This window comes from Micrasema longulum, unplaced genomic scaffold, assembly GCF_059751315.1.
Source record: "Micrasema longulum isolate JH-2025_06_02 unplaced genomic scaffold, ASM5975131v1 h1tg000487l, whole genome shotgun sequence".
Lineage (NCBI taxonomy): Eukaryota > Metazoa > Arthropoda > Insecta > Trichoptera > Brachycentridae > Micrasema > Micrasema longulum.
In genome coordinates, this window is record NW_028277684.1 from 445,046 (window position 1) to 461,736 (window position 16,691).

Genomic DNA, 16,691 nt, shown 5'->3' on the forward strand with positions numbered 1-16,691 from the left:
AAAATGGACGTTTGTGTTGTATTTTCTTATAAAAATAATAATGTAATGTGAGATACTTTAAAATAAAAATAGTAAAAATGACAGAATAAATATATTAAACAAATAAGAAAACAAAAAAAATGTAATAAAGCAAATCAAAATAATTTTGAATAATACTGAATAAAATAAAAACACTTTCACATAAAACTAATAAATACTAGTTACTCCAGTCCATGAAATATAAGAAAAGGAGTGCCATGTAGGTACTAAACTTATTGCAATATGGATACAATCGTATTTATTATGAACATTCTCCAAATCTAATTTTTTATGTGGATACTGTAATATATTAAAAATATTAAATTGATCAAATTTGCAAAAGGTAATAAATTGTCTTTGTCCGCATCCTTCTCTCTATTCCTCTCTATCCCTGAATAAATATAAGTTTAATACTGAGAAGATCTTTTAACATAATTATGTATCCCTGTACTGCAGGCCAACTGTTTGTGACACCTGATTTTTATCAATCCAATAATTTCTATCAAACTTATATGTTAATATTATTTAAATATTATCTAGGTGCATACAATATAAATTTGCATTTTTTTAGTACGTACGCGTATTGTCATACCTACATTGTTTTATTGTCGACAGTACATCGTATTAACAGCATTTTGTGGGTACCTACTGTTTTGTATGGGACTCGTTGCACATTATTCATTCAGTGTGTATCAATTAAATTTTAAAATTAAATGATTTTTTAATAGAATAAGATTTTAAAATTAACTATACTTTTAAAAAATACAATTATAACATTTTTTGACTAAAATATTTCCAAAAAGGTTTCGAAAGGAAGTATAAACTGTTTTTTTTTTAAATAATCAAATTTCTTACCAAGCTCTTTCCTGTACCCTTTTCAATATAATAACAAGTTTTCAATTTGTTTTTTTTTTATATTTACGCACCCACACGCATAGAAAAATAAACATATAAAAAAAAATTTAAAAAAATAATATAAAATTTTACAAAAATGGTTGATCTTCGGGAGCAACAGTTTAAAAACAACTGGTGGGGAAGTAAAGAAAATTTTCGAACGACCACATTTCTTCAATTCTTTCATCATCCGTTGATTTTGTGAAGTAAAAGAGCTAAAACATTTTGATTTTACGTTTTTAAAGAAATTAAGGTCTATAAAATGCAGTCCAATAAAAAAAAAATTTTGCTAATTATTGGTGGTTTAAAAAGTATTTTTAAATTTGCAATTTTGAATTCCCGCAAAAACGGTCATTCCATTGGCCACGCCCCTAATACGTCATGATTCATGTTTATATGTTCCTGGCCATTGAAATTTGTAAAGAAAATTATCACGAATCTTGACGTCACAACAACCAAGGCCATACACGTCGCGTTTTTCTAAAAATGTATTTTTATTAAATTTATTTTTTACATTTATGTATGAAAAATTTCTCTACAATATCCATATTGATTTTTCAAATACAATTAATTGTTCTATATCCATTTTATATATTATTATCGGTATTCGTAGTATGTGATATTTCCTTATTATGTTTATATATTTCCTTATCAAAAAGGTAGTTCGTCTGTCTTGAATTATCTGAAACAAAATTTTAATTTGTTTTTTGTGATGTTTGAAAATTTGTGAATAGTCTAAACGATTGCAAAAAAGCATTTTTATTTGTTAATCTCTTTGAATGGTACAAACAGTTTATCTCCGATACGTTGGGGGTGGTCTCGGGTGAAACTTTACGCTTCATTCCACTAATTCTACAACCCTCAAACAATGGATGCCTGTTGGAAGTAGATAAGTGAAATCACGGCTTATAGGTTCAATCTCCACTGAGCATGCTCGACTCAAATCATTTGCATTTTTGTACTTAGTCCTTTGCTTTGTTAAAATTTAGAAGTGGTTACTACAATTATATTTTAACATATTACAACAAAGATGAAGAACCTTTCAGAAAAGGGAATGTAGAAGTCTAGGCATCCACAGGGCTTATGACCTGTCAATGGCTGGTTTAAGTGGCCACTTTACACTTTGTGTAACATTCACCATTCTGCCCATATTTGAACATCTATATTCCTTCAATTCTTTCATCTGTTGATGTTTGTGAAGTTAAATAGCTGAAACCTTTTTTTATGCGGGCGAGATTCATCTAATTGAATTATTTCACCTACATACTAGGCGACGCCTAAAAATCTTATTTTTCGATTTCTATACTTCTTCGTGAACCAGGTAGATTTATCAACAATATTTTGAGTTAGTCCAAATTTCTGTAGACAAGGACTAGATTCATCTCCCTGGCGAGCTGTTTATATATGTTAATTTATTAAAATTTATACAAAATATTGTTTAAATTTAAATCCTTGCAGCATTTTGTCAAAATTAAAAATGCGTTGTTTTATTTTACTTTTTTTATACAACCTGTTATGTTTTTTTTTCGAAGACGAAATAGTTATTTAACATGAAATTTGACTTATTGTTGTCAATATGTATGGACTTTAAATGGCTTGGCAATAAAGTAACTATTTTAATCTGTAAGTTAAAGTGAGCAAATATTATATGTAAAATGTAGACGTAACGAAAATTTTGAATATGTTTAGTTAGGTAAAGGCGAAATTCTTTTAAAGGAAACTCTATAGTCTAAGTTATGTTTGTTTGTTAAATGTAAATAGTATACATCTATTTTAACTATTATGTTGGTTATGGAGAGGAAAACACAAAATTACATGCAGAGCATGAGAGTAGGCAGAGAGAACAAGTTGTGTGGATTTGATTTACTAAAAATAAACGATGCTGATAAAACGTTTTGGCTATTTATAACAAGTCAAATATGGTGTGAGATTTCTATCTATACAAGATGATTCCTAATGAGTCATAAATTCACGAGAAAAAATGTTACGTGATGTGTTTTATATGCCTTCCAAAGCTTTTACCATGTGCACGTTTTTTTTTTTTTTTCCCCACCGTTGAACTCCTGCCGATGTTTCGGATAGCATTGCGACCGGTTAGCAGAATACCAAACTTTGAACAATAAAATACAATATCTACCCTTTGGTTTTCGGTCAGCGCTTTTGTCATCTTACCAACCATAATGTTATGATAAGGATTTCTCTTGTAAATAAAAAAATATATAACTTAGTTGATAGAATTCTATAAGGCCATGCTTTGTTAATGAAAGATGATATATATTATGTTAAGTAAGTTGGCCATTAAATTATTATTCTTAAATTCCAACAATAAATAGAGCCGATTTTCAACCACCCACGCGCTCTGTAGATGCAAGACATGTTGTAATTTAGACGATAAAAATTAAACAGACGAATTAAAAATTAATGACATAAACGAACATTAAACTATGTTGACTAAATTAATTAACATAAACTTACATACACCTAATAAAAAAAATGCAATTTAACCCATTTTAAATCTTTAAAAAAAAAGGTCATAAAATAAATACTTACCTTAACGAAAAACGACGCATTTAAATTAAACGTGTTAAATATTTAGTACTAACAATAGACAGACAATTGACATGGACATTTTTTTCTTCATAGTCTTTATTCAATAAAATATACACATTAGTACAATATTAATACATTATAAAGAAAACAAAGTATTAAAATATATTTTTTTCCGATAAACTATTCAATAATAGTTTGTCATCGGGTGCTCAGACATTAGTTTTAATTAAAAATCAAATGAAAAGAGTACAGACATAATATTGTATACGTATAAAAAAATAAACTTAAAAATAGTTTAAAGAAATAAATATTTTTTTAAGTAAAAAAATAGAGTAAAATAATACAATTACAATTAAATAAACTTATTTAATTACATTTTTAGCTATTTATTTTATTGAGTTGACATTTCTAGTCATTTGCCAAATAAATATTTCGACAGAAAATAGTTGTTGAAATATTAAATATAATCAGTAACCACAAAGTTCTTCAAATTTAAAATTCTTAAGTAAACTTTTTTAATTAATAAAATCTCTTTCATTCCGATTTCGCCCGGAGGAATTTTGGTCAGCCTAACTTGATTCTGTACACTCCTATCGCAAGGTTGTTTCTGCTTTGCGTCCTCCATCAAACGGAACCTCAACTTTTGATAGGGCGATCCCAAAATAATTGTATCAAGTCAAATAAAATTCAATCACAAACGGGTGGTACTTGTTAAGATTGAAACGGCTACGCAAATGCACATTAAATACAAATTTTAATACGTTTACATTCAGAATAAATTATCTTTAAAATCATAAATTGTATGTACCGTTATTTGGAGTGAATAGCAACAATCATCAGAATAAGTTTGAAATTATATTACCCCATGTTGTCTCAAGTTCATGACTTAATTTATGGATTGTTTTCAAAATGCATAATATTTATTGGGAATACAATTAAAAACTGTTACAAAACGTTATTTTAATTTTTGGGTAGCTGTATGATAGGTGCCCTAATGTCGAAATTAGAGCAGAATGCAAGGCTGAGTTAAGCATTATCGACAAAATTAAGAAAGGTCTTTTGCGATGGTTCGGTCATGTGGAGCGAATGAATGATGAAAGAACGGCTAAAAAGATTTATGATGCGAATGTGTCTGGTTGTAGAAGTCGAGGAAGGCCGAGAAAGACATGGCATGATCAAGTACAACAAATTCTTGAAAGTGGTCATGTGAAAAGTCGGAATAATCGACGTGCGTGCATGAGAAGATGTATGAATGTGAAGGAAGCAAAGGAAGTGTGCCAGGACAGAGTTGTGTGGCATTCTATCCTCTCTGCCTACTCCTCCGGGGAAATGGCGTGATGGTTAGTTAGTTAGTTAGTTAGGGTAGCAATATTTTTCAACTACAATTTTAGTGCCGACTAAATCGACTTTTATTTTAATTGACTACACCTTTATTCTTACAAATAATAATAAAATAGATCTAAAAAATATATTAAAAAATGTACCAGTGCTAGAAACGTTATGAATTTTGAAATTTTTTTTTGAAAACAAGAGCCAGTTGCAAAAAAAAAGTTATAAAAGAGTCACTAAAATAATGGTTTCATTAAGTATTGTGTGGCTATAGTGTGACGCAAGTCTATAAAGGATACAAGACTTTATATTTATCTCATATTTATGAAAATAATGAAGTTGCATTTTTTTTTCTTCAAATGGATATTTTAAAACTAGATTTGGATTGTTAAATATGCAAGATCTTGATTAAAAAAAGGTTTATCCTTTCCATGCGAAGAATAATTATTTAAGTGGAAATGATGCCAATACTACAATAAGTCCGTTAAACTGTATAGAAAGAGCACAAAAATAGAACTTATAACAAAACCGAGACGTTGTTTTGTGGCCGGTATTTGTGTGGAAGATACGAAAAAAGGAGACATTCGTTCAGTAAGTATGTTATTGGTAGTAAGTCTGTGTGCACGCTAATTAATTGACCGGCGTATTTATGATTTTTAATTTATTTTCCTAGAAGAGGCCTAGACAAAATAACTTTAACTGTCGGCCTTGTGATATAATGGTCAGCGCGTTTGCCTGCCACGCGAGAGGTCTCGGGTTCGATTCCCGACAAGGGTGTTTTTACACCAGAATATTTCATAGTCCCTGGACTAGTACCTGAAGCATAAGACTGATCATCTCACCTTCATGTAACAAAAAAATATTAAGATACGCTGCGATTGGTGTACTTATACAGTGCCCTATGCACCAATAGCTGCGGAAAAGGAATGATGATGATAATGAAATAACTATGAAATACTCAAATTGTTATTTATTTTAGGTATAAAACCAGAAGCCCATTATTATGATTATTTTGATAAAAAACGTAACATAATTTTTTTTTAACATATTTATTTTATATCAACAGTATTTTGAGTCAAAACTAACTTTGTAGAATGGTAAATGTTACATAGGCATGGTGAATGTTACTCAGTGTGTAAAGTGGCCACCTAATGGCTTTCCACAAGCCCTATAAATGCCTTTACTTCTATTTTCCTTTCTATAAAACGTTCTTCATATCTGTTGTAACAAATTGATTTTCCAATCTATTTTTTTTCAGAGCAACTATCCCTTGACCTTAATTTGTGAACGTGTGGATTTAATGTGTTTAAATATTTCACTAAAAATGAACGGAGCTAATAAAACGTTTTAGCTGTTTATAATAAGTCAAATATCCAGCGGAATTTCTATTTATACAAGATTATTCCTAATGAGAGTCATAAATTTACGAGAAAACATGTGAAGGCAGCCGAGAACAGGGAGAGGTTCCACCCTACAAAGTAACTGCCGGAAACCGAAATAAGTATTCGCAATTATTCTTAATTGATGTGAAGTGAAAACTGTACGGACAAATAAAGAATTGGAATTAAAACTAAGAGGTTTATTTATTTTTAAGTTTAATAAACAATGTGGCAAGGAAAATGGTAGATATGTTTTGTTCAAGAGAAATTTCTTCCAACAATGTGACAGTTTGGTGTCGTTCTTGCTATTTTCACCGGCCACAAATAAGCATGTACGGGTTTATTAATGACTATATTTGTAGACTCTTCTTGGGCTTTCTCATTGATATATCAAAACATTTATTTTTTAAAACATTTATAATTAATTATCATGTTAATTCTATCAGGGAATTGTGAATAATTTATTTATAAAGATGTGGACGTATTAATAACAATCATTTGGCTTAAATAAATAAGGCTAATAATAAATTCAAAGTTAGAAATTAGGCCGTTGTGCGTTGTCTACCTTGTAAATAAATCCAGCAAACAGATTTTTTTTTCAAATAAACATTTCGTTCTTACAATTTATACAAATATTTTACTTTTGGGGGTGATTATAAACGATTTGTTCATATTTAACTCTTAGAAAATTGGAATGATGCGTGGGGAGGAACCTCGGACATTCGATCCGTGAGTCCGCGACACTAGTCACGGGAACATAACCCGATACATTTTCTGGTCGACAAAAAACTTATACTTTTTTAACAATAGATGTCGTTAGTTTTTTCCATGCTTTTATTCTCTATGGTGAGCTGAAGTGCATTCAAAGTATAATATTAAAATCAAGTATATAAAGAATCAAAAAATGCCCGTATGAACGGTAACGTAGGACAAAAACGACCAAGGAAGACTTTACATGACCAGATAAAAAAAATTATCAAGTTTGGCTACGTTAAAAGTAACAAAACCAAAGGACATGCATGACAAGCATGCATAAATGTGGCAAAAGCTAGGAATGCAGGTCAGAATAGAACGGTTTGGTGGTTCATCTTCTCTGCCTACCCCCGCGGAAACGGCGCGATGAAAGTAGTAATGTCCGGATGCATAAAAAATTCAGTTATGTATTGCGGACAATGCGGACGCCGACCATGACCATGCTTATGTACTCGCTGATGTCAGAGAACGAGTCACATTCAGTCAATAAAACAACACGCTACTAAACGCACGCGTTCACATTTTTCCGTACCTCACCTCCTTACAAAGTGGTGACTTCAGCGTGATTTCACGCTGGCCTAATGAGTGTGAAATAGAACCAGAATTCTCGACGAGCGCTTTTGACTCAGTGATCGATCAAAGGAAATCGAGCGGAGATAAGTCCGCTTCGTATTTTAGTGGTAAGCATTCGCCTACTACGCTTGAGGTACCGGGTCCGATTCCTGAGAAGGTTGATGTAAAAAAATAATTTAAAGACGGTTTTACACTGTAACATTTCATTGTCCTATCATATCCTCTGCACTGCCTGGTAGGAACATAGGGACATGATGGCAATATTTGAAATAACTATGTTGAGACGAGACCGACTGCCTTTTAAAAAATGATTAAATACTTAAATTAACTTACATGTAAAAATATATAAATATTTTTTTTTTTTAAAAAGAAATATTTGTTTTCTTATGATTTACCCAAATATTTAATTTTTAAGGCCATTTTCAACGAATTGTAAATAACTCACTATTAGAAAATGGAAATAAAGTTGGAGTATAGTGGGATTCGAACCACGGACCATTGGTCCGTGAGTCTGAGACACTAGCCACAGGACCACAACCCGATTCAATTATTGACGAGTAAGAGATTCCTGTTCAAACTTTCTTCCACCCCTGTTTGTTAGCGTATCGTGCTTCAAGTAGGCTCGAGAACAATCGCTACCCGGTATACATAAGGGCGGTTTAGATTTCATAATAGGTCGGTTTTGTGAATAGGAATGCAAGAGTGGAGTGGTAGGGAAACTTGGAGAAGAGGATAGACTTAAAGAACAATTCATATTCCCGTGAACAGAAAAGCCGCAAACATTTTGTACATGAGAACTTGTAAAAATTGTTCTTAATGGTCATACCTTAAGGAATCAAAAAACATTCAACACAGATTCGTTCAAGGATAATGTGTCTTTCTTCCATCCAATATTTGTGCACATTGTACAACAGTATTGAAAACACAGATATTGATATTTTTAACACTAGATTGTTAAAGTTTAAGAAATGTACACAAGATGCGTTTTTATATTTAAGAATGTTTTTCTTACAATAATTTAATTTTAACTATTCAGATCGTTTTTCTATTTAAATGTATGGTTTATTAATGTTTACATGCCTAAACATGTAAAAATTCATAAACTCCGCTTCCACTCCCACAAAGTCTTCTATATACCATTGAGTCTTTCTACTTTTTTATAATAATTTTCTACGTATAAATGTGTCCATAAAAATGCCCATTGGGCGTTTATATAAATAAATAAATTTAATATGTGTTTTAACGAGGCTGATATTTTTTGTGACAACGTTTGTAAAATTTCAATAAACAATCACAAAAATGTTGAAAAGAGCAGATATTTAATTAATTTTATTTTTATGTATATTGGTTCATTATCTTTTACATTTGTTATATTTAACTCAATTTAAATTACTGTATTAATATTTATTATTTAAATTGTTTATTTTATTTATGTACGTATTATATAAGTGTTTACGTGTATTTAATATAAAAGAAGTCTTTGTAAATAAATACTTATTCAAGTGTCATTAATAACGTCTTTGTTAATTAGTTTGTAGACTAAATAAATAAATAAAATAAAATAATTACTCTCATTAATTATTTATAAAAATTCAAGTGTGTTGTTTAATTTAGAATGCTTAACCACTGGCGGATCTTAATCAAAATACTGGCAGAGCATTTGTATTTTAGACTTTTAATAAGTAAGAATAAGTAAGGCGGCCTCCGTGGTGTAGTGGTCAAGACGCTTGACTCACGCACGGGAGGTTCCGGGTTCGATTCCCGGTGAGAACACAAAAATTAAAATGTGATTTTTCTCAAGCCTGGGTGCTCTGTGATGTAATTCACCACTGTAATTAGGCCTCCTGGCCTGTTGTGGTGCAAAAAAAAAAAAAAAAAATGTAAAAAAAAAAAGAATAATAAAATTGTCATACAATAATTTTAAAAGTCACAACGTAGCACGAAATAATAATATATTTGAGTAATTGCTACCTAGTAGCATGTGTGTTAACAATATTGCTATTAAAAATGCTGACAAATCGACTGAAAGTTGATTTTTGAGCGTACTACCTGTGGCGGGAATGATAGGGGTAATGCTCACAAGCAAGTTTGAACGCATTTGCCAATTAGCATGCTAGTGTCGATCGGACCCAAATTGTCCTATTTCTTCATTTTTTCTTTCGTGTTGTTGAGACGAGCCAGTGCCAAAAAATAACTACTGTCCTCAATAAAACAGAGAAAACTCGCTTGTCTGGGCCATATCGTGCGCGGAAGCAAATATGCGCTTCTACAACTGATTATGATGGGAAAGATCTTGGAAGGCGGCTAAGAAACATCCGTGACTGGACGGGAGTGCGCGGGGTTGAGGCGCTGTTCAAGTTGACGCAAGACCGGAATACCTACTCTAGAGTGATCGCCAACGTCGGGGAGACCTGATATGGCACAGAAAGAAGAAGATGTAAATATAAGTTTTTACAACATTACAATGGAATTCCATCAAGAATTGTCAATAAATAATTTAAATAAAAAAAACTATGTAGCAAAGACAAACAAGAGCAATAGAATAACAGCCTACATAATATTTAAAAAACACGATCAGCATATAAGACTTCGAGTTAACCCACGCCAATCCATCTTTATGCCATACTGTGCTAACGGTGAAGAGATCTACACAAAGCCAGAATGCCAATACTAAAGAATTCGAAATGAATCGGGGCTTAAAAACAAAAGTGTGTAAATATAAGAGGGGGAAAATGTATTCTTTTAGGTTTCAGAGATTAGTCCGCCTTGTATAGTGGTGGGCGCATTCCCCTATATTCTTAGATGTCCTGAATTCGATTCCTAGTTAAGTGGACGTGTCATGATGTTTTTGAAAATCGATTAAACTGTAATATTATATTATTGCTGACCATCATAGAACAGATTGTCTTAATACGATGCATTTTTTTTTGAAAAACAGTGCCCTATACATCGCTAGGTACAAAAAGATTAATGATGATGAAGATTGTATGATAATAAAAATGAAATGCACGAAAAAAAAATACCCACCCTAATTGATTCGACGAAAAAAATAAGTGTAATACATCAATTGAGCTAATGTCACACCAAAAGCTCTGTTAATGTCTAGACTTTTGTCATTCTCCCCGAAAAAGGTTTTCCCAAACTATTTAAATATCTGTATCTAATTAAATACCCTTCTAAAATTTTTTTTCTACGGAAAAGTTAAGTACATAATTATCATAATTCATCTATCCGTATCCAGTGGTGTATAGCAGGGGCGAATCGTCCAAATAAGCGATTATGCACAGCTTACCATTACATTTGACTTTTGATAATAAACTACTATTGTAACTTTGTTTAAGGCTGTAGTCTGGTAAAACGAACGCAAAATTAGGAAATCATACGATTTTGCCATTTTAAAACGAATGTTTGTCAAAAATCGCGCAATAAAAAAAATTAAAAATTATGTATGAGATAAAAACAATACTTTTTATAGGTATTTCTATCAAAAAATGTACTTCAAAGTTTCATATAACTAAAATATAATTACTTTTAGACCGGCAGATTACGCCATTTCAAATTTAGACTAAGCTTATTAATCTGGGATCTCAATAAAGACTAAGTATTGAACTGATTTTTCTTTAAATGATTTAAAGATAATAAATTTAAAAAGGAGATGGCCGCGGCAGAATTTTATTTTTTTGTTTTTGAAAAGAAATATAAGCATTTTAAAGCACATAAATTTTTGTAAAATTTTCCTTTATTTCTACGTAAATTATGCAATCAGTAATACCATAAAAAATTTAAAAATATTGAAATAGTTTAGTTAAATCCTTTTTTTATAGAACTGTATTTTTTTTAAATTTATTTTTTTATTTATATATAATTACTTTCAGACCGGCAGATTACGCAATTTCAAAATTTAGACTAAGCTTATTAATCTGGGATCTCAATAAAGACTAAGTATTGAACTTAAATTTTTAACAATGATTTGAAGATAATAAATTTAAAAAGGAGATGGCCGCGGCAGAATCTTATTTTTTTGTTTTTGAAAAGAAATATAAGCATTTTAAATCACATAAATTTTTCCTTTATTTCTACGTAAAATTATGCAATCAGTAACACCATAAAAAATTTTAAAATATTGAAATAGTTTAGTTAAAACCTTTTTTTATAGAACTGTATTTTTTTATTTTTTTTCAATACGATAATTCTAGTTGTAATATTCAATTTTAAACAATGTCTTATTTGGGTTTTTATTACATTCAGATCGGCCCTCAGAGCGGCCGCAGACGGACGTGTTTTCTGTGCTCAAAATTTTAATGCCTTTTTCAAAACAAAATTTAGTTCGAAACATATTATTTTTGTGTTCCTTCTAACACAATTTAAACCAGGATCAAAACCAAGTTATTTTTTGAATGAATAGTTTGTTCGAATTTGATAAATCATTCAAAAATGTAATTTCACGTCATATTCAAATAACAATTAACGGCGTCATTTTACTCGTACACAAAAACGGTCAAATTGCACATTTATCTAGGACATACCAGCACTCGGTAGGTACTATGTACAAAGTGTACACTAAACAGCCATATAATTATTACAATGTCGCGAACGCAGCCAACTTCATTGTGATGGTTTGACGTTTTGCTTAGCCGGCCTCAGACTAATAATATTTTCTATCAATCAGAATTACTTTATTATAGAAATCAAAGACGAGTGATACTTTAATCCATAAATTTGGAATATTTAGTGACCGATTTTATCATAACAATGCCGAAAAAACCAACGAAAAAACCAAACGAAAACTAAATCAATCCCAATTTCCAAAGGAGAAATGCAATGTAAGTTGGATTTGATTAATTTATTAGTATTAAAATTTAGAATACAAAGGACAGACATTTGATTTACATAAATCATTGTATCACCATTACAAATAAATGTAACAGTTTATTATTTGCTTATTTTAGGATTCAAAAAAGCTCAAATTAACTAAGGCCTGTGGAGAATACACTGTAAGTTATTGTCTTATTTACTTAGATAAATAAAATTCCTACAACATTTTACAAAACAATACTAAATGTACAAATAAGTTTGAATTTGGTAATGTATCCCTAAATAAAACACGTTTATTGAATTTTTATTTTACTTTATTTGTTTAAAAAGACCAGAGTTTATATTGTGACGCATTCCGTCGTTTGAAAATGTCCTAACAAGACGAAACGCGTCACAGTATACGCTCTTATATATTTAAAAAAATAAAGTACAATAATTAATTAAGTAATAAAGTACAAAGAATTCTACCAATTGTCTGCATTCACAATAAAAAAGTACAAATAATAATTATTATAACCCTTATTTTCTAAATATTGACTATCAATAAGTAGGGTTATATTTGCCTTTTGGGTAATATGCAAATTGAAATGTTTTAGGGTGTTCCAGCGAAATATCTTTCAACTGATATTCTAGAAGATGACGGTTGTCAGGTTAGTATTCATATCGAAGTAGGAATATTTTAAGCATTTACATTAAAATAGCTAATGAAATCTAAATTGGATTATGATTATTAATTAATCTGTATTATTTCAGGCGCAACAGCTAGTTCCAGAACTGCTAGCACAGCCATTACACCCCTTTAAGTTGGAAGGCAGGAGAGTTGTGGACATCCAGGAATTTTTCACTAAAATCCAGGAAATATTTTCTCATTCTTCCATGTTTGATTGCAAAGGAACGAATATGGTGATTGTGGATGAAAAGTTGCATGGCTTTAATTCTATATTAAATTTAAAATGTAATATGTGTGGATTATGTTTTTCTGTAAATTGTTGCAAGGACAGATCGAATGAAATGAGTTTAAATGAATCGTTTGTGTCTGGAATATCGAGTATCGGTTCTGGATATAGTGGTTTGCAAGAGTTGACTGCTGCTGTTGGAATTCCTTGCATGAGTAAATGGAAGTATTTGAAGATCAATAAGAAAGTGTGTGAATGGTGGGATACTGCGAAACTAAAAGTTATGGAGGAGGCAACGAAAGAAGAGGGACAACTGGCTACTGCGAATGGTGAAATTGATGAAAATGGTAAACCAATGATAACTGTTGTGGCTGACGGGTGTTGGTCTAAGAGATCATACAAAACCAACTACTCGTCTAACTCGGGCGCAGCTTCTATAGTAGGGTTTCGTACGGGGAAAGTTCTATATATGGGTGTTTATAATAAATACTGTGTGATTTGTGCTAGAGCAACTAATAAGAATATTGAGGCACCAAAACATGAATGTTTTAAAAATTACTCAGGATCTTCAAGTGGTATGGAATCGGCGATCATTCTGAAAGAAATTTGATAGAAAGAAGAACGGTTTTACAATCAGATAGCGGGGAATGGTTAGAAAAGTGTAGAAATTTACTCACTGCGTCATGGTTTGGTAAAGTTTGTAAAAGAAGAATAGGAATTAGTTGTTCAGGGTTAGTTAAAAGTATGCCATATAGTAAATCGCTAAGTAATATTTTTTCTATTAAATATGGTCAGGATTATGAACTGACCGCATTAAACCAATTAAGCCTTCAAGAAAATATCAAATTTCAGAAGTGTGGGCTGTTTATTGATAGTGAATATTGTTTTCTAGGCGCCACACCAGATAACATTAGTACGGATCATGGCGGTATCATTATAGAAATAAAATGTCCATCGTCTGCTTCTAATATGACTATGACTGTTGAAACTGCCATCGACAGTGGTAAAATTAAGTTTTGGAAAAGAAATAGAAACCATACCGAGTATTATGTAAATCAGAATCACGATTGGTATTACCAAGTTCAAGGACAGTTGCATATTACTAAAAAAAATATATGTCTTTTTGGAGTGTGGACCGGAGCCCAACATAAAATTAAAATCTTTTTATTTAAACTGTTTGCTTCCAGAGCTTGTTGACCCCCGAGTTACACGATCCATGCCTATCAGAGATCCACCAAATGTTCTCGAGGCTATCGAAAACAAAAAAGTTGCCCCCAATAAAGTCATAAATTGTTAAAAAAAGCTGTTTAACGAAAACATCCCATCAACCAGTAAAAGTTAAATTATACTCACCAGTTTCAGAAAAATATTTACCTAAATCAGCTTAGAAATTCCGCCCTCTTTCAACTATAATGGTTTTTTTTTTTAAATTTATGTAGATGTTGCTTTTATTATTTTTTTAATTTCTGTTTCCAGATACACAACTTTGATTGAACCTGTCCCCCCTAAATCAAGACCATTGTAACATGAAATATATTCTTAGTTCTTTTTCACAATGTATTTTTCATAAAATAACTAGCGATCTATTGTTATCAAAAATATTGGGATTCTTTACTGGTTCTTCCCAATAATATATATTTTTGAACCATTTGCACCTTAGTATTTTTTCAATAAAAATGAAATTTTCCTCCACAATTTGTTTATTTTTACTTACAAGCGGTCCCACGATCAATTTCTGGCAGGGTTAAGTGAAATATTTTTTTTATGTGTTTTTACGTTGCAATATTTAATTCTCCTTGGACTGGCATGGGACTGCAGGATTGATCATCTTACCTTCATGTTATATATTATTAAATACGCTGTATTTTGTTTTCAAATGCAATGCCTTATGCACCAATAGGTGATAGGGATGATGATCTATTCAAAATTCTATTTACTTCGAAAAGGTTTAAAACACTTGTATATATTTTTAAAATATTTTACGTCACTCTCACATAGGTGTAAAAATAGAAATAAAACTATTATGTAAGTAATTTAGCATATTTATATTTTCTCAATGCATATTAAAATAATCGCTTACAGTATTTTGTCAATACAAGGTTTCCACTCTATGCACAAAACTTTTAAAATGCTTGAATTACCGTTTTAGTTTTTTTCATGTAAGATTATGTAGACATCCTTTTAGTATTTTCTGAGTGGAATACATGCTTTACTATATAGAACTTGATACACAACTCTTAGATAGGTGATTAAATGTGCTTTTATAGGTTTTTAGTGTAAAAGTTGGTAGGCACCCTTTTGACTTTATTCTTTTGCATTATTCTTTTGTCTGTTGCACCTGGAATGAAATGTATTTATAAATTTTACGTAGATTAAATGCAATGCTTACCTTAATTGATAGTTATCATGGTTTTGAACTTAAATAGTAACTAAGAAAATAAAATCAATTAAAATAATATACACAATACATTCTTAACCTATAAAAATATTTTTAGGTATTTGGCCGAGTCTTTTATCATTATATGTTGTTAATTTTTTAGAATTTATCTACCATATTTTTCCAATTTTATTACGAAATACATGATCAAGTGCAAATTCAAAAAACTTATCAGTTTAAAGGAAAAATATTATAAAATGTCATACTGTCAAAAAATGTTTTTACTTACGTAATTTGATGAGATCAAATAATTTTTCTCTTGAAAACAATATTATGAAGTGCATTATTTTTTTGGCATTCACTTTAGTGACATGGTGCATTTTCATTAAAACATAACAGTGTTATCTGTCAACTTCGAAAATACAAATATCCATAATTACCCAGAAGCCAGAAATCAACATATGTCACAGATTATCCGATAGTTGTACAATTCTACATTATCTCTGCAGTACGCTAGTCAGGAGTGCTATTTATAGATTTTACCTATTAAATAATCACGCAAAAACTCTATCTATCTCTGTCTTTCTCATTTTCTCAAACAAAGTATGAAGAGTACGTAAAAATTGACGAACATACAATGTAACAAGATATTTTTTTTGATTGCTTTGTCTTGAAGCGGTATATTTTACGCATTCGGCGGCAAACCGTACGATTCAACTTACCGACTACAGCCTTAAGGGAAAATAATGGTTATTTATTATAAATCATAATTACCGTTTATATCTTTCTACAAAGTACGCCCAGCCCCCAGCCCGTTCCTTCTGTGAAGATTAAAAACTGATTTTTTTATTTATGCGGATAAAATTCATCTAATTAAATTATTTTACCTTCATACTAGGCAACGCCAAAAAAAAATTCATGTAATATTATGTACTTGTATGTACAAAAAAAAACATTTTTTGTAGATTTGTTATTATTATTAGACTTAAAAAATAAATCACCGCTTACCACCAGTAGACAGGGAACTGCATTGGAATTTCAATTGCAGCGTATATGAATAGCTTTTGTAACATTGAAGGTAATCAATGTGCTAGTTCAGGGCAATAA

The 16,691-nt window shown here is 30.7% G+C and overlaps 1 protein-coding gene across 1 annotated transcript in view; it reads left to right on the top strand.

Moving 5' to 3' along the window:
- LOC148281179 (uncharacterized) overlaps positions 1–14,902 on the top strand; it is a 67,961-nt gene extending 53,059 nt beyond the window's left edge. Inside the window, exons 2-5 of the mRNA XM_088227125.1 lie at positions 12,182–12,319; positions 12,446–12,490; positions 12,908–12,961; positions 13,065–14,902. Coding sequence (XP_088083251.1) covers positions 12,182–12,319; positions 12,446–12,490; positions 12,908–12,961; positions 13,065–13,817 — 990 coding nt within the window. The 3' untranslated portion in view covers positions 13,818–14,902. The remainder of the gene's footprint in view (positions 1–12,181; positions 12,320–12,445; positions 12,491–12,907; positions 12,962–13,064) is intronic.
- The last annotated feature ends 1,789 nt before the right edge of the window (positions 14,903–16,691 follow it).